Here is a 24,546-nt window from a genome sequence, read left to right on the forward strand (position 1 = left end):
AGGCACGGTGCTGCCCACCTGCTATCCTAGCCACTTGTTGGAGCAGATCCCAGGTTTGAAGCCAGCCCCAGCAACTTGGTAAGACCCCGCCTCAAAATGAAAAGTAAAAAGGGCTGGAGACGTGGCTCAGTGGTAAAGCACCATTGGGTTCAATCCTCAGTACCCCCAAAAAAGAAAAATCGTCACACACAACCTTACAATGTCCCACTGGACATTTAGAGTGAAAAGCCTCTGAATTACCCGAGTCCAGTACCTGATTCTGTTTTACACATGAAACATTAAGGATTTTGTTTGTTTGTTTGCAAGGGTTTTTTTTAACACAGACTACATCAGTTTTTATTTCAACATCCACCTATACTCTATTTTTCCTGGACTTCTTGCACAGAATGGCTTCTACACTTACTTTTTGTTGTTGTTGTTGTTACTGGGGATTGAGCTCAGGGGTGTTTAACCACTGAGCCACATCCCAGCAATTTTTATTTTTTATTTTGAGACGGGGTTTTACTAAATCCCTTGGGGTCTCCTGCCTTAGCCTCCTGAGTCGTTTGGATTACAGGCATGCACCACGGCCCAGCCAACCTTCTCACTTATTTTAAAACCGAATGATATCATTGAAAATTAAGGCACATGCCCACGTTCCATGGCACATGCCTGCAATCCCAGCAACTTGGGAGGCTGAGCAGAAGGATCACAAATTTTAAACCAGTCTCAGCAACTTAGTGAGACACTGTCTCAATAAAGAAAAAAATTAAAAAGAGGCACAGGTCTAGGGGTGCATGCAACTCAGTGGCAGAGCAGTTGCCTAGCACGTGCAAAAACCCTGTAAAAATAGCACAAATCATCGTATTGAAGCACATGGCACTCCTTTCCTCCTTTATAGTGCAGTTGTGATGGAATCTATTTTGAAAGCATGTATGTACAGGTATGTTATATTAAATTTTATTTGTTTCATAAAGTGTTAGAAAACCTTTACTAGAGGAAAACCCCATTTTCCCCAAGGCTCTGTGATAGTGAATTCAGTGAGGAGCTGCTGCCACCTAGTGGCTGAAGTAGAAATTGCTGGGGGACCCCTTTGATTCTCCTTGCAAAGGACTGAACTGACCTCCTCCCACGATCATCCCCAGTGTATGAGGCTTCTGCGCAGTTCCAGGAATCCAGTGAAGAGGCCTAGATCGAGAATCTGGAGCCCTAAATGCTGATACCCACCCTGCTATAACTCACCCTGTGAGCCTGGGGCAGGGACACTGCGTCCTCTGGGTTGAGATGTAACATGAGGGATGGACAGAATTGGTTCTGAAGGTCCTTGGGGTCTGCCACACACATATGGATGAGCAGCATCCAGGCTCTCCTGCAATCTGTCCTCTGTGCCTGCTGCCCCCACAGTGGGCTTCAGGTGGGCAGGGCAAGACTGGATCGTCCTTCCTGAAGAGGGATGGGTGGGCTGGCTGCCTAAACCTCCACCCCAATTTCATGTTCTTGTTAGGTTGCCATAAGCCCTGACCCCCCGCCCCTATGCCATCTGCCACCCCTGCCACGATCAAGTTAGTGGTTACTTCCACAGTCGATCTCCTCTGAGACCCAAGCTCAGCCTCTGGTTTCTCTCTCCCGATTAGGGGTTCCTGAAGGCAGGGGTGGTCGTTCCTCCCCCCCCTCCCCTCCCCATTCAAAGGCCACACAAGACCAGGCCTGGCTTCTCCATCAGTCTCCAAAGACCCTCGCCCTGCTGGAGGGCAGCTTGGAGCAGCAACCAGGCCAAACCATTGACCCCCTCAAGTGCCTGTGTCTGACAGCAGGGGCCCAAAGCCTGTCAGGAAGCCCCTATCCCAAGCCCCCTACCTGGACACTAAGAGAAGGGGGTGGAGGCAGCAAAGCTGAGGCACGTGTAGAATAAATATAACTTTATTCTTTATCCAGTAGATCTCAGTGGAAAGTCCAACAGTAACAGGTGCGCCAGCGGGCTCCGGGGGATGAGTCCCCAGCCCCGGGGCCAGGAGGGCAGGGCAGAGCCAGCTTCCCGAGCCCAGAGGTGCAGGGGTAAGGGAAAGGGATCCCCCATATACCCGTCCTGCGGGAAAAGAAGGGGGCACAGGTGTGGGGCAAGCCAGGATTGGGGGACAGGCCAGGGAAATGGAGGAACTTGGGCTAAGTGTATCAGCCCGTCAATTGTCGCGCGTGCGTGTGTGTGTGCGCATGTGTGTGTGCGTGTGTGTGTGTGTGTGTGTGTGTGTGTCCAGGGGCCCCTTGGGGTGCTGGTGGCTGTGAGGCTGGGGGCAAGGGCAGCTCAGACCCACTGGCTGGCCCCTTCACAGTGGGGCTGGGGGCTTGGATGATGTGGGCCCAGAGACATTATAGAGTACTCACTCTACATGTCCCCAGGGACCCCAGCCCCTCCCCCTCCCCCACTTTTATTGGGTGGAGGCAGATGCCAAAGGCCAGGACCCCCCCTAGGGTCGCACACCCAGTGGTTAGGCAGAGGGAAAAGGGGGCTGGCTGCTCCCCCTGCTGAGGGGAAGACAGGCCTTGGAAAGTTAGTACTTCACAGTATTAAAGAGACAACTGAAGAGGAGAAGGCTGAGGAGGAGGGCTGGAGGGACAGGGACACGAAGGAGAGGGGGAGCCCTTCTGAGCCACTCCCCTCCCCCAGGACCCACCCGCCTCCAGCTCTAGATCCAGCTCCCCCCAATACACAGCACAAATTCCTTCAGTATAAATGTGCTTAAAATGAAAATTCTTATTAAAAAAATCAAAACAAAAAAATTAAAAAACAAAACCAGCGAGAATTAATACCTGGGTGTTGGTATGGCAGGGTATATACAGGGGGAACCCCCCACCCCGGCCACCCCTCTGTCACCAACCGAGGCAGGGGGAGGTTCCCCAACCGGGGAGCAATGGCTTGAGTTCGGAGGGTGGGGAGCCAGGTCCCGGCATTGCTGGTGATGAAGACATGGCAAGGTGACCAGGGCTGTCTCGACAAACACAAGGTCCAGGCCCGGGTCCTCTCTCAGCTCACTGCCTGGCCCCCGACGCCAGCACAGGCTGCAGAGCAGGGCAGTCCATCGCGAGCCCAGGCCTTTGTCCAAAGAGTTGCTGCCTCCTCCCTCCTGTCCCCTGGGAAGGTCCCCAGTTCTGTCTGGGAGGCCGAAGGGGGCAGGGCTGGCAGGGTTGCATGGTTGGTAGGAGGCAGAGAAAGCCGGGACATGGGGCCAGGGCTGTGTCCAAGTGGCATGGTGGTCACGGCGAGTGGGTGGCTGGGCTGCTTCTGTTGGAGCTGGGGCTGAGGCTGGGGCTACAGCTGCCTGGTGGGGGGGCCAGGCCACCCCCATCCCGTCCCCCACCCCCTGGCTGTCCGCTCAGAGTGTCCAAGCCCTCCGAGTTCTCCAGCATTTCCTGGATAAGAGGTGGCATGGAGCCTGGGATCTCCATCTTCAGGGTGATCACTCGCTCGGCCCCTGCAGGAAGGGAAGGTGGAGGTCAGTATGCCCTGCCCAGGCCGACAAGCTCAGCCCCAGGAGGGAGGGCCACGGGAGGCAGGAGGACCAACACAGGGATGTGGGCACCCACCACACACTGTACTTGGGACTCAGTTATTTGACATGTGCTGGCTCTTTTGAGCCCCCACATTCAGGGACTTGAGGCAATGGGGCAAAGTGGTACCAACTCTGGGCTCCAGGGTCAGACTGCCTACCTGGGTTTGGCATTGGGCCTGTGGATTATTTCACTCGCACCTCCACTCACTAGCCCCACTCCTCAGGTGGGAAATGGAGGTTCAGAGCTGTGAGATTCTGGCTCATGGTCAACAGCCATGGGGTCTGGTTCCAGAGCCGTGCCCTGAACTACCATGCAAAGGCATCTGGCTGAAGCTTTCAGGAACTGTAGTCTAGATAGTCTAGATAGTCTAGATAGGGGTGGGGACAGGCTGGCTGGAGTCGCCTCCAGTACAACGTAGTCTAGGCATGGTGAGCTGGTGCCAGCTTGGCTGTAGGGGGCTGGACCCTGGGCAAGGAAGGTGGGTCCTGGGCCAGAAGTGGGGGGTCTATACCCCTCCAGGTCAGGGAGCCTCACCCTTGGCACTGATGCTTCGCAGGTCCGTGATCTTCATCAGCATCTTGGGGAACATGTGGGGACGGCTGGGCCTCCGTTTCCGCACATAGACCTTCAGCGCCTCAAGCAGTGGTTCCTGCAGCATGTCTACCCTGTCTGGCTGCTCCAGGTCCTGCCGGTCTGAGAAGCACAGAATTGTCCCCTGAGCAGTTGCCCCCAACCAGGAACACAGCTGTATTCCCAGTCTTGACCACTAGAGGGCATGTCTGAACAGGCCACAGTGAGGGTGGCCTAGAGGGTGCGCTCAGACCTCCCCACAAGGCAGGGGGTCTCTGGGTCCCCAGTGGGAACAGAGGCCCTTAAATAAAAGCAAAGAGAAATCAGGACCAGAACTGCCCAAAGCCCTTCCTAACAGACCAGTTTGTGGGGCTCAGACCCCCAAAGAGGCAGTGCCATCCTCAGGCAAAGGGAGGATTCCCAGCAGGGTCCCAATCCCACCAGGTATGGAAGCCAGCACAATGCGGCAGAAATCATCACAAAAGGGTGACAGCAACTAACATTAACCGGGTCTTACTCCATGAATACTGTGCCTTCTTTAAAACCACCTTAACCCCCACCTCAACTTCAAGAGGTAGACCAACTGTTACTGCCCCCATCTGACAGGAGCAGAGGCTCTGAAGCAGGCTTGGAGAAGTTCAGCAACCAAAAGTTAAAACTTAAAAATAAATGTAAAATAACAAACAGCAACCTGCTCAGGGTCCCACAGCTGCCCGGGGATAGAACCTGGGCAGACTGATCCTCCCGTGCTCATTCTTGAACCCCCTAGAACAGGATTTCAGAATTCAGGCCCTTGACACTGCTGTCTTGCTGCCCCTCAGGGCCTCAGTGTCCCTCTCTGAGAGGGACATGGCAAATGATGCCTGTGTTTCCTGCAAAGACTCCACGGCCCTGCACTCCCATCCTAGACCTGGCCCCCATACCCGGGGCCCGCCTACCTCCGCAGATGAGGCAGATGGCACTGAGCAGCCCAGTCTCAGCATCATCCATCTCCAGGGGCAGCAGCTGGTTGGCGAAGGCAAAGACCAGGTCCGTGAGGGGGCCGAAGCCAGCGTTGTGCATCTGGGTCCGATTCAGGGTCAGCCCGTCCGAGAAGGTCATTGTGTCCTGCTCAGGTGTGTACCGCGTGCAGATCCGCAGGATCTGGGTGCAGAGGATGTATAGGTTCAGGGACTCAAGCTCCATCCACCCCTGGCATTCAGAACCAGCACTCCCCAGAGGACCACCTGGCAGGCAGCCAGAGCAGTGCTGTCTGACAATTTTCTACCGTGATGGAAAGCTTCTCTCTGCACCATCCAGCACAGTAGCCACCAGACCTATGGGGCTACTGAGTTCTTGAGATGTGGGTAAAGGAACTGACCTGGGTCTAATTGTAATTAATTTACATTTAAGTAGCCACACATGGCAAGTAGCTACTCTACTGGGCAGTGCAGATCTAGGTCATCTTGCCTCCACAGAGAATCAAAGGGACACAAATTTCCAGGAGACAAGGAACTAGGAGGATCTGTGTCCACAGTTCACAGGGCAAAGCTCAGTCGAGGTGTACTGACTTGAACTACGAGCGCCCTGGTGGTGCCTCCCACAGTTGGGCATCGAGACAGGCGGCTGCACACGCCTCCCAAATCCCCGGTTCCCCACACTGGATGTGTCTGAAAGGGAGTAGGTGGACTGAGCCCTTGTCAGGGATGACACGGAGAAGAGTCCTCTTCCTAGTCTTGGCTTGGGCAGTTCTCCCACTGTCACCTGCATTCTAAACCACAGTTCAGTCCACCCTGGTGGCCCCAAGTGCCTTGCAGTCCCCTGAATCCAGCATGGTCTCCCAGCAGCAGGCCTTTTATCTCCTGCTCCTGGGAAGGAACACCCTCTCACCTGTCCCTTCTATCAACCCCTAAAGGGCACTCCTCTGAGACACCTTCCCTGTGGCCTGGGCATCAAACCCCTCTTTGGCAGGGAGGAAACAGTCTTCCTCTTCCCTCCAGGCAGCACTGAGCAATTCTGCACCCTGTTTACTCCTTGTGGCCTCTTCACTGCAAGATTTTCCAGAGAGGGGATGGTGGTGTGTCCACCTCGGGCTCCTGACACAGCTCAAGGACTAGCCAGAGGGACATAGGTAAATCTTATTATGAGCTGGGTGACTGGGGACTGCATGCACGCGGGCTGCTGAGTGGCTGTGTGGACAGATGCACAGGTGGGCAAGTGGACAGGTGGACACATGGGGGAGGAAGGCTGGTTATTTGGGTGGTTGGCATTTGGACAAGTCAATTCCATGTGGACATTCAGGAGAGTAGCTCTTCAGCTGAGAGGTCATCCCCCAAAGACAGCGCAGTGCCCAGGACAGTGGGGAGGTGGGGGGCAGACCCTCACCAGGATGTCCAGGCAGGCAGCCTTGAGGAGGGTGATCTGGTCGGCAATGGTGAGGGTGGTAAAACCGGGCAGCTGCTTGGCGAACTCCACAGTCTTAATGATGCACTTGGTGGAGAGTTCACTGAACTTGTCCCAGAGGTCAATGTCCAGAGACACACGCTGTTCTGAGCTGTTGTTCTGGGGGAGGGAGGAGAGTGAGGGCCTCCTCAGTGGCACCCATGCTGGCTCCCGAGACCTGCCCTCCAGCCAGCCTCCACTTCCTGAGAGCTCCTCGGAGGGAGGCAGTGGCAGCAGAGGAGAGAAGGGAGATAAGGAGATCCGGCCAGGCTCCCAGCCAGGCCGAGGGGGAAAGCACAGCAGAAGGGACGTCCTGCTGGGCGCTCCCACCCCCACGTCCAGGGGGCACCTACCGTAGTATATTTGCCCAGCTGGCAGAGGGCAGGGAAGGTTTCCTGGTGCGCTTTGCGCACCTTCTCGATGAGCTCCCCCACCTCCGGCGTCAAGGTGTAGCTCTCGGAGCACTCGGGCTTGGGCACCTCCTTCTTCTTCTTGTTTCGGTCGTTCCTCACAGCTGTGGAGGGAGGACACGGGCAGCTTAGGGGGCTGCTGTTGCAGCGTCCACCCCGGGTCCAGCACTTCCCACCACACAGAGCTGCCAAGGTCACCCTGGCTGTCACGAGCACACAGACACGCAATGCACTCTCGGGCAGGAAAGGCATCCCTACTGGCTCTAGCCCTAGTCCTACCTGGGGGGCCCCAGGACCACGGCTGTGCCCCTCCTCACACATGGCCCACAGCCAGCCAGTGATGCCCCGAGCTTCCATGCACCCACTCTGGCCTGCACTCCGAGCACAGAGCACCGGAATAGGGCCGGGACACACTCCCTCCTCTGTGCCTTGCTTCCCCGGCCCCCAAGAAGGACCTTCCTCAGCACCCTGGCCCTCCTGGCGGAGTCTCCCTGGGGATCCCTAGTACAAAGTGGCTCAGAGTAGCTCCTTGAGCAGGTGGGGAGTAGGGCTCCCCAGCCTCAGAGTGGGGGCTAGGCGGATGAATCTCTCGGCCCATTAGCCGGGGAGCTGACAAATCACCGGGGGCGCTGAGCCGCACACACCACTCGGCTTTAAAGAAGCGATGGGGTCGTTACCAGCCGATTATCCCAGACACACAATCACTCACAGGGCCGGTGGTGGTGGCTGCTGATGCGGGAGGAAGGGAAGGTGGGGGTGGGGGCCCGGGAAGGGGGCAGCAGGGGGGGAGCTGGCATAATTTGGAGATCACTCATGTCGATTCTGCAAATTCAATAAAGTGCAGGGGAGAGAAGGGAGAGGGAGAGGGAGAGTGGGGGGATAATTTGGGAAGAGAAAATTGCAGCTGTGACAAGACGTTTATCATTCGGAAGCTTTAATTCTATTGAAATGGCAGCTGCTCAGCTCCGGGGCACAGAGCAGCCGGGAGAGGGGAAGGAGGGAGAGAAGGGGAGTTGTCAGTGGGAGGGAGAGGGGGTCCCCATACTGGTCCTTCAGCAGTGGAAAAGCGAAAAGAACGGAAGGTGGCCAGAGGGAGGAGGAGGTGACGGCCCTTCAGCAAAGGTCCCAGGCTTGCAGGTCCCAAGTTGTCACCCACTCTACAGCAGGGAGCATCACTTCCTGAGCTCAAAACCACACAGCTCTGTCTCCTGGAGGAACGAGGTGGCAGGGTACTCCAGGTCCCCTCTGTTCCCGTCTGGGGCTCCTGGTGCATCAGTCAGAACCGTCTCTTCCTCTAACCCCCACCCCACTTCCCTCCTCACTACCTTCCCCACAAAGGGCTAGGGGGTCTTGAGGCCCCCCTCCCCCACTCCATCCCCCAAGGCTCAAGCTCCATAGCAACGGCCACGCAGACAAGGAGGAGTCTGTCAGCGTCATTTATCTCTGACATCATCAATCACCGGTCACCACGGTAACACCCATGATTCAACACAAGAGGATCTCCCTGTCCAGCCTTCCCCTCCCTCCCTCCCATTGGGCCTCAGCTGAGCCCAAACTGGAAACCCCTGTTCCTCTGGGATCTGAGGAGCTCTAATTCTCTTCCAACTCCAGGTCCCAGACTTACCTAGACAATGGCTTCGGGTCCTTGTGCCAGTTCCCACTCCATACATAAATATCAACCGAGCACCTCCCAGAGTTCGGCCCCTCCCAAAGATGCATAATCAGGTATGCCTCTGAGCCCCACCCTAACACCAAGCAGGGCCTGGAAGAAAGCCATCCTGGGAGTAGATCCACATGCACGCATGTACAAACACCAGTCAGACAAGCATATGGAACGGCTATACGAACACTGGGCTTGAGCACTGACCCGTACTTGGACACAGCCAGCCGGCATCACAGACAGCTAGCTATACACAGGCCCTGGCACTATACACAAGCCATCCTCAACCACGAGCCTGCATGCCATAAGCACGCACGTCGACGCATGTGCACACACATCCACGCATGTGCACACACATCCACACGGCCCTGCTCCCCTGGCCTTCAGGAGCACCTTGGCCCCACCTGGGGTGGGGCTTGGCCCCTGGCCCTGTGGCACTCACACTCCTTGGACATGCCCACTTCGAAGCACTTCTGCAGCCGGCAGTACTGGCAGCGGTTCCGGGTCACCTTGTTGATGATGCAGTTCTTGTCCCGGTGACACGTGTACACCATGTTCTTCTGGATACTGCGGCGGAAGAAGCCCTGGGTATGGAGGGCAGGGAGTCAGGTCATCCACACCCTCAGTGGGAGCAGTGCCCAGCCTGGAGTCTTGGCCTGGGAAAGAGTGCCAGCAGCTACTGCCCCCAAGCCTTTGCCCATCACCTTCTTGAGCAGGCCAGAATAGGTAGACAGTTGATTCACCCAGGATAGTCCTCAGGAGAATCCCGAGACCTGCCTCAATCCTACAGCATGGGCCGGAGTCTTCTTCCAACCTACACCCACATAAACGACTCCTCCCTTTTGGGGACAAGACCTCAAGGCTGCTGATGAGTCAGGAATAGGAACACATGGGGTTGGATGGGAAAGAGGCAGAGATTTGGAACCCACAGCCCAACACTCAGAACACAGAAGAGATGAGAAGCAGGAAGAAGCCAAGAAGGTGAAGAAAGAAGCACACACTCATAATCACATACACTTCAGGAGCAAGGTGCCAAGACATACATTCACAAACCAGACAGACATGCATGGACCGAGTAGAGAGAGACCCAGGCTGTCAGGAGCTCCACACATAGGTTCACCCAAATAGATTAGGTAGGAATAAGCCAGGAACAATCACACAGGACAAGAAGACATACACCGTCTGAGGCCCGCTCTTTGCTGCAGACCTGAGTCTCACACCTGGGAACAGCTACTCTAGGTTGTGACCAGAGTCACATAGGTCTAACGCTGTGCAGTCTGTAAGCCATCTCTGGAGGAAGAGCCCAGTACAGAGACTCAAACCACAGGGAGAGAAGCGGGACACTCTAGGCCCAAAGCTGCTGGGAAGGTACAGCTACATCTGTACCAGGAGTCTAAGATGAGGGTGGGGCATCCAGACAGACCTGGGGAGCCCACAGCCTGGGTGCCTAAAGAGGAAGCCAAGGCAGAGTGCCTGCTCCTGAATGCCTTCTGCCCAGCTGCCATGGTGAGGTTCAGGCAGGGCCACCGGGGGCAGGCCTCCTGGGTCCCCAGCCAAGAGCCAGTCGGCAGCCAGCTCACCATGGCAACCTGGGCAGCGATGGCAGAGCAATGTTCGCCCTGCCAGCAAGAGGATGGAGACAGGGAAAGAAACTCAGGCAGGAGGGGACCTCTGGTTTGGGGAAGCCCGTCATCAAGGAGGAGCCCTATTGCAGGTATCCCCTCCTCCTCTACTGCTGCTGCCAAGTCCCAAAAGCAATGTCGTCCGAGACATCCCATTTATCTAATCAAGACTACCCTTCCCGATGACTCCCTCAACTCACCTTGCAGCCCTCACAGGCGCTGACCCCATAGTGGTAGCCTGAGGATTTGTCTTGACAGACAAAGCAAGGCTTGTAGATGCGAGGCAGAGGGGGTGGTGAGGGAGGGCTGGGCACTATCTCTTCGGAACTGCTGCTCTGGGTCTCGATGGCTAGGAGAAGAGAGGAGAGAGCAGTTAGAGACCTAGGTCATCCTCCTGAATACCTTGCCCCCACCCTGCCTCCTGGTCCTATGCCACCACTGCAGCAGGAGTCAAAGTCTGGGGCAGGGGCAGTCTCAAGAAAGCTGGCACTCCCCAGCCTTCTCTTGGGGAAGGAGGCTGCCAATGGCACCTCCAACCTCCCTCATCACTCCTACTTTCCCAGGACCCCACCTTCAAAACCAGAAAGATCAGATCATAAGCCATCAGATTTGTGTGTGTGTGAATGGCTGTGCTTGGAGGGTGGGGAGTGGGAGTCAGCCTGGTTCCAAAGTTAGGGTCCTCAGGCACCTTGGCTTAGTCTCCCCAGAGGCAGGAAGGAGTTAAGGCTTGATGAGGAGGGAGGGAAGAGGACACAAGCTGGGGGCAGAGGAAACTGGGGTCAACAGGATATTCAAAGCCAGCCACTCCCTCAGCCCCCTCTGCTTCCGCTCCCCCTCCACCCCTTCTGCCAGCAACCACAGCCCCTCCTCCACCCAAACAATCCCCTGGCCAGGGACTCAAGGCAGGGTGTGCAAAGAAGAATCACAAATATTGGGGTAGAGCAATCTGGGCCTCCCTGAGATAGTAAGGGAGATCCCTTGAAGACAGGGAGGAAAAGAGTCCCTATGGCCCCAGGAACCCATCACTCTGGGTACCCGATGTCTGGGGGGAAGCAGCATGACAAAGGGGGTCTGTTCCCATCAATGCTCTGTCTGTCTGGCCTCAATACTATGTCCGGGTTACTACCCCCTCTCCTTCTGTTATTCAGCTCCAAGAGGGCAGCCAGGAGGGGCGACCCAGCCAGCATGGGCAGCCCCCACTGGCCAAATCTCCCCAGTGCCTGGCTCCATGCCCATCACCCCAGGCAGAACAGGGCTGATCTGGGTGGGGGATGTCTACGTCCTGAGCCTGGGCAACTGGGGGTGTAGTGTGCTAGATGAGAACTACAACAGAGGCAATCCCAGATCCCCAAGGAGCCATATAGCATCCTCCTGAGGCCTGCCACATCCACTTCTTTAGGGCCAAAGATAAGTGAGGATGCTTCCCTGGGGACACAGAGCCTGCTTCCTCACACACCCCAACCTAGCCCCTCCCTACACTCTAGCACATGAGAAACTGGCATTTAAAGGTACTCTCAGTTCCTGGTCCAAGCACCTTACAGACATGAGTTTTGTGGTCCCAAAGTCCAGGAACCAGGAAAGGAAGCAAGGGGACAAGGGGGCTGCTGCATGCTACTACCCTCTCCCATTACCTGCAAACATACCAGGGGATACCAGGCAGTTGATGACAGGGAACCAGGCCAACAATTCTGGCAGGCTTTCCTGGCTCTTAGTAAGGCCTGGGCACCACTTTGCTGGTCAGCCCAGCTGACAGGCACTGCTATAGCCCCATGTTCCCTTTCCTGCCCAGAGAGCAACCTGCAGCGAAGGGACCACTTATGCCTATACCCCCACAAGTCCAGCAGAATTCACTGACCTCCCCTAGCCTTCTGCTCTCCACCCTAACACCAAACTGTCCTGGCCTGGTTTTCCCTCATCTCATTCTCCCTGGCCAGGCCAGTCGAGCAAATCAGACAGGCAGGGAGGCCTAAGAACAGCTGCTGGGGGGGGCGGGGTTGGGGGGCCTGGGTGAGGCCAGGAGCAGAGGGGTGAGCAACAAAGGAGCCCTTTGTTGTGCTAACTTTTTCCAAGATGTAAAAGCAGTAACAATAGACAATCCAAACTGGGGGGGAGCATCAAGGACAAGGAGGTGGGGGGCTGTAGCCTAGAATCCTGGTCAGCATTCCAACAGGCAGGGGAAGAAAGTTTTGACCTCCCCTCCCCTTCTAACCCACCCTTTGCCCTAAGCCTGCCCTCTAAAATGAACCAGACTGGAGGAGGAGAGGACTGAAGGAGCTTTGGGGTATAGATAGGAAGAGGGAGCAGAGGCAGACATGGAAGATACCAGGATGAAGAGCAGTCAGTCAGGGAGACACCAGAGGTGCAAAGGCCCATAGAAATTTGAAGCTAAGGCAAAGTCCAGGGGTTGTTTATGGAGCTGAAAGAATGTGCTTTTATAATTTTTTTGGCAGGATGGGGGACATGACCCAAGGATGGGGCTACAATTTGGGCTGTTTGAAGCCTCCTTTCAGCCACCCTACAGCAGCCTGGCTGGCTACTTTTTAGGTTGCAACACAGTCTGCACCCCCACCCCAGCATATCCCCACCTGTCACCCAGATAACCCAGCTCAGAGGCTTCCTGCTCTGCCCTTTGAACCCAAAGCCTGGGGCACAGTCCCCACTTCCCCAGGCTTCCAACCAGCAAGGCAGGAGGGCCAGGGCAGGGGACTCCAGGCGCTCTGTCTGTCTCTGCAGGAGTGGAGTTAGAACACAACTACAATTCTGCATATGCGGGGGAGAGGGAAAGATACCACCCAGGAGGGACTGCCCTGGCCCCTCCCGGCAGGACTCCCTCCCCAGAGGCTCCAGCCCACAAATCTCTCCTCTTCCTGCACCAGGACTCAGGCTGAAGAAGGACCACACCTTCTCAGCTCAAAGTTCCAGCGCCCAGCAGAGGGCTGGAACTGGCCCAGGAAGCCCGGCGTCCCCTCCCGCCACCGCTGCCAGGGTGCCCCTCCCCAGTTCCCCCTCTTGGGCGGGCGCGCTGAGCACTTCGGAGTCCCCACGCCCCAGAGCCGTTCGCAGACCCGCGCAAGGGGCCGGTTTCCTGGAGGAGATCAGCAGGAAATCAGCCGGGCCCCTGGCCAGCGGCTCCCCTCCCAATCCAGCTGGCGCCCTCTCCTCCACAGCTCCCTTCACAGCCCCTGGGGAGAGCTGGGGAGGGGGCATAAGACCCTCTCTTTACTGCCCTTCCTACTCTAGGGGAGAGGGTGGGGGTGGTTCCCAGTGTAGCACCGCCGGCCAGCTAGGGAAAGAAAGCCCTGAGCCCAGCGGGCCGCTCGATAAGCATCTCTCCCCTCCCCCACTACGGGCATCCACGTGCTTCACATTCTTGGACGTCTGGGAGCGGGCGGAGGCGTGAGCTGCGGAGATTGGTGGGGGACAGATGGGGAGCCACATCCTGTGCACCCCTTGTCCTCTAGTGCACCGAAACGAGGGCTGTGAAGAGGGAGGCAAGGTCCCCAGAGCCCTGCGGATCCTGCAGGTCTCCTCCCACAGCCAACCTGCTCTTTTCTACCGTTGGTGGATGCTAGGGGGAGTGGAGAATTCTCCACGAGGAGGCTGGAAATGAATGACTCCAGTCCCAAGAGGGCATCACCACACCAAGAGGTGACATTCGTCCAATGCACTCTAGACAGGGTCTAGTGGCCACCTAAACTCCAGGTCCTTCTGTGTGCCTCAGAGCAAAATCACACCCCATGGCTGCCATATACACACCTCCATGCTGACTAGGGGAACTGGAGCCCAGGCCTCTAGCTCTACCCCACCCCAGGCTGAGTGCAAAGCAGGTCTGCACTTCCTCATGTCCAGTGGTTGGGGGAAGCAGGCTCACCATATTGACCACAAGCAGGCCTCTGCAATCCTCCTCCCTTCTAGTTCTGGGCCAGGAAGAGCTGAGCTGTCCCCATGGGCTAAAGAAGAGACAGGGGCTGAAGCCCAAGGGCTCTGATTCCAGCTTTCCCCAGTGCTCTAGAGAAGGCGGTGGAAGGGGTGGGCCTGGCAGCCCTGCCCCAATTATCCCTGTGGTGGGTGTGTGTGTGTGTCTAAGAGAGGGCTTATTCCTCCATTGCTGGGGTAATGGAAAAGATTCTAATGTCACCTCTCTCACCTCCCTCTTTTTCCAAAGCCCAGGTCACTCACCCCTCCCTCTGGGTCTGCAGCCTCACAGCTGATTCAGCCCCAGAGGCAAAGGTCAGGGGGCAGGATAATAGGAAAGGCTGGTGTAGAGGTGTCTCTGGGAGGGCAGAGGTGGGCTGTCTGTCCACCTCAGGTCTCTTCCTGAAACGAAAGGCTGCGGGTGGGTAAGTCCTTTGCCTTTCAACCTTTTCCAATCTGCCAGACCCCCTGAGATCCAATCCACCCCTCCTCCCTGGCAGGCAGGAGGGCGGCAGCAGGTCTGGGAAGGTGGGAGAACCTCCTGGGAAGAGCTGAGCACAGAGCTGGATAGGGTAAGAAATCTGAGTCACCTAACAATAACCCCCGAGCGCCTTTCTTGCCCACCCAGTGTATATACCTCACAGCTGGGCATGAACACACCCAGGTGTGCACCCAACCCCTCCCTCTCCAGCCTAAACCCAGACTGAAGAAGGTACTCAGCTGCCAGGATATCAGGGTTCTCACAGTGCCCCTCTTAGGGACAGCACAAGACCTGACCCTATTTCCTAGACTAACAAAAGAATTTGTTGGCCAGTAGAGTTAGGAGAGAATGATATATTCCTCATTTCCAGAATAGCCCCAGACCCACAAAAACAAACTCAGCCCAGATTAGGACTAGAGGAAGGATTATTCCCAAAAGAGTAGCTTTCTCTTCCATTCCTGAAGAAAGAATCCTTTAGGATGCCAGTGTCTGGGATCAAGACACCCCCAGATAAACCAGGTGCCCCTCCCTAAGATATAAAGGTTGGTCAGGACACTAGACAAGGGTCTGGTGAAATTGCCCCTTTCTGCCACACCCCACTGGCAACACCAAAGACAGGGAGCTCTCCCCTGATACCCACTCTAATGACATAAGAGCAGGGGCTGGGGGCAGCAGATGTGCAGGGAGGAGGCTCTCCCCCAGGCTTTAGCAGGGGTGGGATCTAGGGAGAGGAGATACCCCCCTTCTAGTATCAGACAAGCCCACCTTTAACCCACCCTCCAGCCTGCTGCGAAGCTAAGGGATTCCAAACAAGAAGATATAAACTGGGGGCAAGAGGCTGGGGCTCCAAGTGCCCTGGAAGAAGTGCAAGAGAGGTGAACGAACGTTTCCTTGAAAGGAGGAACCCTCAAAGTTCCTCAGCCCTATTATAACAGAAACAGCGACCCAGGGTTACTGGGGACAATTGTCCAGCAAGGGCACTCGAGTGGAAGTGAGATAAGGGAAAGTGAAGGGCACGGACAAGACCCCTACCGCGCCCAGGGCTGCATCCCTGGGGAAGAGTGGAAGCCCTACCGCCACCCACACCTCCTACAATAGCAGAGCGGAGGCCGGTACATACAGTGGTTTGAGCCATTCCAAAGCGGAGTCCGGAGCGGAGTGGAGTAGGGACCCGGGGCGGGGAGCCCCTTCTCCGGGAGCAAACAGGCCCGGTTCTGGTTATAAAAATCCACCACTAGGAAGGGGTTAGGGGTGGGGGCGAGCCCCCCCACTTCCACACTCTCGTACATCTTCCCCCTCGAAAACAAGAGGTCCAGGTGGGGAAGTCCTGCGCGCCGCCCCCTCACTCAGCCGGCCGCGCCATCCAAGCAGAGGCCGGGGGCAAGGAATACGTCCCCTCGCCCCAACTGGTGACCCGGGCAACAGGGCGCCCTTGTCCTTAAGTGCCAACGTCTAAGTCCACCGCTCTCTCCACCAGTCCCAGGTGAAAAGCGGGAAGTTGCGTGTGCAGACTGGGGTCCCTCGGCGCTCCCAGGGAACGCCGGGCGGAGGCCCGGGAACTCGGAGGCTTCACCTCGAGGGGGCTCCCGTCTCGAGTCTCCGGTGTCCGAAGAAGAGTCCGGCGGCTCCCCAAGTCCGCAGGCGGGAGGCGGGATCGGAACGGGGTGGGGGGGTCTCGGTGCACTTCCTCCAGCGCTCCGGGACTCCCGGGTTTCTCCGGGGCAAGGATTCCGGGTGGGGGTGGGAACCCCGTACGGCCCCGCCTCCGCCAGGCCCGGGCCGCGGGCGGCTAGCTGGGTCTCCGGTGTGCGCGCCGAGGCCCCCCCCAGCCCCTACAGCCCCCTCCCTCCGGTCCCACCCCCTCTCCTCCGCCCCGCCCCGATCCGGCGCCGCCCCTGGCTTAACCCTTTCCGGGCGGGTCAGGCTACAGCTGGCGAAACGCAGGGAGGCAAGTGGAGAGCGAGTGGGGAGATCCTCAGAGGGAAAGAAGAGGGAAAGGAAGAGAAAAACGCACCAAAGGAGGAGTACGCCGAGTGCAGACGGAGGCAGGGTACGGGAAAAGGAGGGGTGCGGGCGGAAGAGGGGCGGGCGTCTCACTCATCCCAGTTCCGGCTCCCAGCCTCCCCGCGAGCTTTGGTCAATCCCGGGGCAGGCGCTGCCGAGGCAGGGGAGGTGGGGTGGTCCCGGTGTCCTCCTCTTAACACACACCCCCACCCAGCCCCGGCCTCATTTGCCTAATGCAATGCGGCTGAACTCTCGCTGAACTCGCCTGGCGGCGCCTCACCTCCGAGTGACCCACCCACCACTGCCCGTGACATCACCCGCTTGCCAGCCCGCCCGCAAGGTTCGCCCGCCGGTTCCCTGCCCGGATCGGCTGGGCCAGCTCTCCCGGACACTCGGAGAACGGCCGAAGGCGGGGCTGGGCCTGGGTGCTGCGGTCAAGCGTCACAGCCACGAACGCCGCGTGCCGGGTGTCCCGGGTGTGACATTATACAGCTTGGGTACTGTGTCTGAATGAGACACCCGGCTTGTGTCACTGTCTGTGACATCACGTGTGACTCGGGCCACCAGCCCGCCCGCCGGAACCCGACACAGCAGCGCAGTGCAGTTGGCACAAACACAAGCAGAGGGGGTTCTCCTCCCCACTCTGCGTGCTTCCGGTGAGCAAAGCCCCGCCCAGGGTGTCTCCCAGCTAGGGAACCAGGATCCGCAGCCAGCCAAACGGTCCAGCCCTGGAGAGATAAAAGGAGGGTCTGGTATCTTCCTGCTGACCACTTCCTCTCAGAAGCCCTCAGGATGTCTAGGATGTCTGTTTCATTGAAAGAAGGGCCTTGGTTGGGTAGGTCCCTAGAAAAAGGGGATACCCCTGGAAGAGGGGTATCCTATTACCCTACTCTGTAAAAAGAAGAGATAGGAATTTAATACACAAGGTTATCCTTCTAGAAGCCAGGTGCTTTACATATGTTGTCACTGAATTCGCACAGCAACTGCAAGAAATCAACAGGTTTGGGGCTGGGCATGTGGCTCAATGGTAGAGCATTTCCTAGCTTGCATGAGACTGAGTTTGATCCCCAGTACCACCAAAAAAGAAAAAAGAAAAGAAAAAGAAAAAACAAAAGAAACTGAACTCTCAGCAAGGGTAGGTGAATTCTGGATAAACATGCAAGTTTCTGCCACCAAGAGCACATGCTCCCATCAAGCCAACTCAAGGTGAACTATATTTTCTGAGTGCCTGCTACAAAGTGGATACCCTGGAGACCTTCTGGAGTAACATACACTAATATGTAATGTATGTATATGTATGTGTGTATCTATATATATGTGTGTGTGTGTATATATACACACATATACATATATACTAATCTATATACATATGTGTATGTATATATAGATATGTGGTATTATGTCACAAGTGTAGTGTACTCTGAAATAATTAATGAAGGTGCAAGGGTCAGGGAAGAATTCAAAGCAGAGACCTGAAAAATGTAGAAATTCAGAAACCAGGGAAATAGGAAAGCTTACAGTTCCAATAAAAGAGCCTGTGCAAAGCTCCTGGAGGTACAAAAGTTGGTGAGTTCATTTAAGGAACTGACAGAAGACTAGGATGAAGGCAGATAAAACTGAAGAGGAAAAAGATGCATCAGATCCAGCTGGAAAGTGGGCTAAGACCAGACTATGTAGGCTTGTAGGTTTCAGTAAGCTTCTGGATTTTATCCTACACACAAAGAGAAGTCACAGAAAGGTTACAAGCAAAGAAACAAGACCTGATTTATACCATAAAGATCTTCATACTGTGTGAAGAATGGATTAAAGTGGGGCTGGGGATATAGCTCAGTTGGTAGAGTGCTTGCCCAGCATGCACATAGGCCCTGGGTTCAATCCCCAGCACCACCAAAAAGAAGGGATTAAGGAATGGCAAGAATGACTACTTAGAAGCTGCTGCAGGAGTCTAGGCTAAAGGCAAAGGTAGTTTAGCCTAGGAAACTGGCAGTAGTGAGGAACAGAGAAGGTGAATTCAAAAGCTACTTCAAAGGAAGAATTAATGGGGGTGGGGGATGGGAAAGGTGGTATCTGGTATAACTTATACAACAGCAAAGTTCCTGAGACAGCAATGCAGAGATGTCCTCCTGCTACTGAGCAGATGGGAGTGGGGCTCAGAAGTGAGGGTCAAGGCTGCAGAAGGAATACTGGGGGCTGGGATAAGTATGCTAGGCTTGGCAGCGAATGAGGCTGCTGGAGAAGAGGACAGAGTACTTCTGTGCCCTTGGTATCTTTCCGCCCAATGATGTAGCTCTTTGGCATCAGTTATGTTATAGGCTCTATGCTCACAGCTGCAAAGTGGTAAGGGACCTAAGACTGTCCCTTGTGGTCAGGGCAAGATCTCCCAAACGATTATAGCTCACTGTAGGAAAGGGAGAAGTAACTGGCAAAGAGAAGAGTGTTGTAAGAAAAGGAAAAAAAAAAAAAAGAGGGAGCCACAGGCACTCAAAGGAGGGAGGAAGAGGGTGGCAAGGAAAGGGGAACATCTGTGAAGATTTTGGGGAAGAGGCAGCATTCAAGATGTTCCTTGAAGGATGGATAGGATTTCTAGAGCTAGAGGAGAAAAGCTGGGGTGAGGTGCCTGTTCTGGGCAACTGCAAGGTCATGCAGCAGGTCAAAGCAGAACACAACATTCTGGGGCAGTAGGATAAGAGGGGAAAAGGAAGGTTCTGGCAGCAGCAGGATGTGGAGGCCTGGACCCCATCCTCCTCAGCTTTATCCCCCCAGATCCAGCTCCTCCAGGGCTTTGTGCTTAGCAAGACCACAGCAGGAGTGGGCTGAATTGGCTCCCACTTGTGCCAAGGAGTGTTTCTTCCCTCCTGTCCCCAACTTCAACTAGTGGGGACATCAAACAGATCATGAGGCCTGGTGCCAGGTGTGAATACAGGGTGACCATCCCCTAAGACAATGCCCAGCTCCACCCTGCCCCTTGTTATCACTGTTTTTGCAAGGTATTTGAAACTCACTGGGGCTATCACCAGCATGTGGGTCATTGTGGCCTCACAGCAACTAGTCTAGCCAGGGACGAAGTAGGAGTCTTTCTTCAAAAAGGATAAAACAGACTCAGAAAGAGGTTAGGTGACCTGCCCAAGGCCACACAGGAAAAGCTGTATTTTAGGGCTTTTGCCCTTGGGGGAAGATAAGGTAGAGGGGTGTCAGGTCACCTTCAGGAAGGGAAAGACCTCTATTTGATATAACCAGAGCTGAGTGGCCTCCAGTCTATCCTGGCCAAGGAGGGAGAGGAAGGTACCACCCCAACGTGACTCAGAGAAGGTACCACTTCCTCTTTCCACAGATACTACCCCTCACAGGGTTGCCAGGTCCTGTACTAGCACATCCACATGGGCACACATCCCTTGGCATGATGTGGACACAATGCCTCAGAACCTGACTCCCCTAAGAGAAAGAAAGGCTTTTTTCCTTGAGCCTCCTCTGCCATTCCATGAAGGGATCCTTCCCCGAGGGAGTCTGTGCTTTATCCATGCTGGAAGATAAGACGTGAGGGATCCCATGTTCATTCAAACAACCCCCGCCTCAAAGTGCTCTCAGCTGACTCTGCATTTTGGACCCCCAGAAAAGGCATTGCTAAGCAGCATCCCCTCCCCCTAGGCTGGGAATGGGAAGAAGGGAAGGGAGGGATGGAGGGAGCAGGCACAGATTGCAAAAGAGAGGGAGTGGAAGAGGAGGAAGGCATACCCCCTCCTCTGTGTCTCAGGCCCCGCTCACCCCATTCACCCCATTCGCCCCATCTCTTGACACACAGCAAACTGCTGGATGGAAAATCTGGAGCCACTCTTTCAGGCTCCCATCCCTGGCTCATCTGTTGATTGCTTTGAACTTCCCTGCCCCCACCCCACAAATTGAAACAAAATAAGAATAATAGGAACTGTGGCTTTTACATGCTGTTCCTTCAGTGTCTGTCTGAAGATGGGGGGAGGGTACCCACTAAGCTCTGCAAACTCTTGTGAACTGCACCCAGCAGATGCGAGGTGGGGATGGGTGTGAACAGATTGCAGCCACAACTTCCAGGACAGGATGGAGATCTGGCTCAGGCCTCTTATCTCTCCTTTCCTCCAGCCTTCAGGATCCAAAACAGAGAAGAGGGGGTGTGGCTTGGTGCCTTCCTTGCACCCCCTGGGAGGGGGCAGGAGATCCTAAAGTACAGAAGGGCCTCAGTAAGAGGGAGTTTCAACTCTGGCACAGAATTCCCTCCAGACTCTCCACACCCAGAAGTGTCTCCCACAGTCCCCCCAGACTTGCCTATCTGGGTGGTGGGAAACAGCCCAGCTCAACAGTCCTCGGGGTTGGGTTCTGCCATACCTTAACAGTCTTGTTTTCTCTTGTGTAAATGGGGTAAGGTCCCTCTCCCAAAATTGCAGGGATTAAGATTTGTAAAGCCCAGATAAAGTCCCTGACCCACAGTAAGTGCTCCAGAGCTTCCCTTTCTCTCCAGTTCCCACCTACAATCAACCTAGGTCCAATGGCACAGGGGTCATGTGCCACACACAGCTGAATACAATACCTTGATGATCTTGCCTAACTCAGTCCTCTGAGTTAGATTCTGGTAATATCCCTGTTTTATAAATGAGGAAACATGCTCTGAGAGGGAATCACACATAGTAAGTGGCACAGATGTCCAAGTTTTAACCAGGAAGCTCCAATGCCCACTCCATAGCCTCCAGTCAGACCCCTTGGCCCATGGAATTCCCAGGACCAACAGCTGAGCAGTGCCATGACACAAGCATAAGAAAGAGAGACCCTCGCCTCCCAAACAGTCTGAAGATCACTTCCCCCTTAAGCACACATGCTATGCCATAAATCATGTCCCACCCCCCAGCCCTAGCACACAAACAAGCTAGCTGACACCCCCTCTCCAGCTCTGGATTTGATTCTCCCAAAACATACTCAACTGTGGAACCCTCTCAACAAATACAAGTCATGGATTCCCTTCTCAACACCCAAATCAACTTTGACCTCCCACCCCTAAAACACACCACCCTGACCCCCACCCTCCATAATGCACATAGCATCCCCAACCTCCACAGTAAACACCAGTCCTCAGAGGCCAAGGACAAAGGGGAGAGAGGGAGGTCTCATACTCTCTTGTCCACCTCCCACCCTGGCTGCCTGGGAGGATGCAGCAGGCAGCAGAACAATGCCCACCCCTCCCCACAGTGACCCAGAGAGGATTTCTGTCCTCCCACAGGCCACTTGGTCTCTAAAGGACACACCCAGGACACCTAAGATGCTGCCTCCACTTTACCTGGGTAGAGATCTGAGATGGGTTGGAGAAACCATCCCAACACCTTTGCTTAGTGGGGAACAAGAAGAGGGGAGGCTTATCAGTGAGTCTTCCTACAAAAAAGAGTGGCAGAGACCCAGAGCATATCATTGAGGAATGGAAGGCCACCAATCCCGCTTCTCCCAGAACTGCCTGACCCCCATTGCCAGCCCCAAGAGGGAAGCTAAGCTGCCTGCATCTCCAGGGCAGACATCTGACATCTTTATCAGTCCTGCTTCCCTACACAGAGCTGAAGAGCTCTGATCACCAGGCTCCCCCACCCCTGCAAGAGAAGGAAGGAGAACCCTTCAGACCCAAAGCCATGCCTCTGATCTCAGGAAAGGAAGCTCAGAGGTTCAGAAGCTGGGGGTCTGTGTGGAAAGAGAAATTGTTGTTGTTTACTAGGAGTGGGGGAGGAGCTTAGAAACTAACAGGCTTACAGAGGAGGGGACAGGAAGGGGACATTGCTTAACCTGGGTGGGGAAAGCCAAAGAAGGTCACATTTGCCCGAAATGTGGGTACCCCACCCTGGGTAGAAGGGTTACCAGGGTAGGAATCCCTCCCCACCTACCTCTAAAAGAAAGAGGAAGGAGCTTGCAACATTCAGGGGAGGGCAAAGCATTTGCTCTGTCTGGCACAGAATGGGCAAGGACAGGGGCCAGGCCCCAGCCTCCACCTCCAACCCTCCAGTGAGTCTGGGCCCCAGGTAGGAGTGTGTTCCCATCACCTGGGGAAGGAAAAGCTATCCACGGGCACCAGGTTGCAGGACCCCAACGCCTTTCCTCCTTAAAAAATCCCACCATGGCAAGAAGTAGATGTTCTTCCAGCTCGTGACCTGAGATTGGACTATTAATCCTGCTCCCTTTAAATGCAGCAAATATTCCCATATATGTACCCACCCAATCCTCAGCAACCCTGAACCCCAGAGGCTATCCTTCCCCCATCACCAACAGAAACTAAAAGACCAGACCAGAATCAGGGTTCCCAAACTCCATCTGCCTCATCCTCCTATGTGAGGTAGAGAGAAGAGAGAGCAGCAACAGAAGATGAGGGTTTCAAAAAGGGTTAGCAGAAGAAACTGAGGTAGCACCTGTCTGCCCCCAAGCCCAGGGCACAAAATAGGGGACATTAAGGAACACAGATACAGAGTCCCTGCTCCTGGTGGCTGGTGGGAGGGAGGGGGCTGTGGTGGAGCCAGAGGAGGCGATCCAGGAAGCAGTGGTGGCAGTGGGCAGACGGCCAGTGCGGGCAGTGAGGCGCCCAGCCAGGGCCTGCCCCAGGGACAAAGAGACTCCCTGGCTCCGGGGAGAGAGTGCTGCCCCCACATCAAGAAGGGGACACTGACCCAGCCCAGCCAGGCACACAGGGCAGTGGTGCCAGGCAGCTTGCCAGTAGCTGTGGGAGGGGCAGTGGGTGCCCAGGGCAGGGTGTTCAGTCCCTGATGGCCAGGAAAGGTGGGACACATTTCCCAGGTCAGCAGCTGACCAGCCAGCCAGCCGTCCATGGCCTGTTCTGCTGTTTCCACCCCCTCCTGCCCGAGGCCAGGCCCAGCTCCCTCCTCCCCAGCCCTGGCCTGGCGCCCGGCTGGGCCCTGGGGGCCAGAGTTACTGTAAGCGGCCTGGCAGGCCTCAGGCCTGGACTCTGCCAGCTGGCCATAGCCACCGCCACCTCCCACTACCTGGCTTGGCCAGCCAGGGAAGAGTACTGAGACCCCCACCCAGCCAATGGGTGACCATCACGGCAAAGGGCGGAGGCAGAAAACACAGGCTCTGCCAAGACCATGCATGTGTCCAAGGCCAGAGTCCAAGCCGAGCGCCCTCTCCTGGGATGCTTAACCCTATCCACCAGGCTCAACTGCCAGTCCCTCTCCCACTCTCTCCCCAAAAAGAAACAGGGTGCTTAGTGGGGTAGAGCAGAGGGCTCTAGTCACCTGCCTTTACTTCTTAGAAGCTCTTTCCCTCGGAGTCCTGGGAGGGGACATGTAGGTAAGGGGCAGCTCTCTCCAGCTCTCCACAGAGCTGCCATTTCCACCAAATGTTGAGAGGTTTGTTTATCCACCTCCAGCCTCTGTGTCCAGTCCTTGGAGCTATTTATAAAGGCCCTCAATGGCAGAGCACAGGAGAGGGGCACAAGGGATTCCACAGGGCTGGGAACAGCATGGTTCACCTCTCTGCCACCCGCAACATCAAACACAGCAAACAAGCCTACAGGCAGTGGGACTTTCATCCTTGAGCCCCCAACGCAAGAGTCCCCCTGGTCTGGAGAAGACCTGGCCACTCACTGCACACCTAGCAAAATAGATGTGCCAAGAGCCCAAGCCCTGAGCCTGCTGCCCTTCACAGCCCCCTCCCACAAAGCCTCCCCCAACACCCAGACTTACTGGCTGGGGATGGTGTGCTGTATCCGCTAACTGGAAGCTGGTGCTGGAGAGTGGTCAGAGGACCTGGTGGGGAGAGTCCACCCAGCATAGGAGGGAAGAAGAAGGCGTAGGGAGGCACCGGGTACCCATTTAGGTGCCCACCCCCAGGTGTTGGGCAGGAGCTGCTGTTGCTGGCCATGCCAAGCAGCCGGTCAGAAGGACAGGCACACAGTCTGGCAGGGTGCTATGGTGGGCTTCA

At 55.8% G+C, this 24,546-nt stretch overlaps 1 protein-coding gene across 5 annotated transcripts; it reads right to left on the reverse strand.

Moving 5' to 3' along the window:
* Positions 1 to 2,711: 2,711 nt before the first annotated feature.
* On the reverse strand, positions 2,712 to 24,494 carry Rara (retinoic acid receptor alpha). Of its 5 annotated transcripts, none has more exons than XM_047544862.1 (8): positions 24,309 to 24,494; positions 10,412 to 10,560; positions 9,032 to 9,173; positions 6,873 to 7,033; positions 6,463 to 6,639; positions 5,037 to 5,241; positions 4,063 to 4,221; positions 2,712 to 3,449 (listed from the first exon to the last, which is right to left on the reverse strand). In XM_047544862.1, exons 1-8 carry the CDS (start codon positions 24,484 to 24,486, stop codon positions 3,232 to 3,234), a joined length of 1,389 nt encoding a protein of 462 aa, XP_047400818.1. In that variant the 5' UTR covers positions 24,487 to 24,494; the 3' UTR covers positions 2,712 to 3,231. The 5 variants fall into 5 exon arrangements, with proteins under 5 accessions (XP_047400818.1, XP_047400820.1, XP_047400821.1 ...); XM_047544864.1 differs by lacking the exon at positions 24,309 to 24,494 and adding an exon at positions 16,892 to 16,940; XM_047544865.1 differs by lacking the exon at positions 24,309 to 24,494 and adding an exon at positions 16,705 to 16,866.
* Positions 24,495 to 24,546: the final 52 nt, after the last annotated feature.

The sequence above is a fragment of the Sciurus carolinensis genome, chromosome 3 (assembly GCF_902686445.1).
Source record: "Sciurus carolinensis chromosome 3, mSciCar1.2, whole genome shotgun sequence".
NCBI lineage: Eukaryota > Metazoa > Chordata > Mammalia > Rodentia > Sciuridae > Sciurus > Sciurus carolinensis.

Bases quoted from the DNA above. Each gene is read 5' to 3' on its own strand.
- Rara (XM_047544862.1), bottom strand. From the start codon at position 24,486: ATGGCCAGCAACAGCAGCTCCTGCCCAACACCTGGGGGTGGGCACCTA. The intron at 7,034-9,031 runs GTGAGTGCCACA...CTCCCTCCACAG, and splicing joins AGTGGGCATGTCCAAGGAGT to CTGTGAGGAACGACCGAAAC. The intron at 5,242-6,462 runs GTGAGGGTCTGC...CTCTGCACCCAG, and splicing joins CTGCCTGCCTGGACATCCTG to ATCCTGCGGATCTGCACGCG.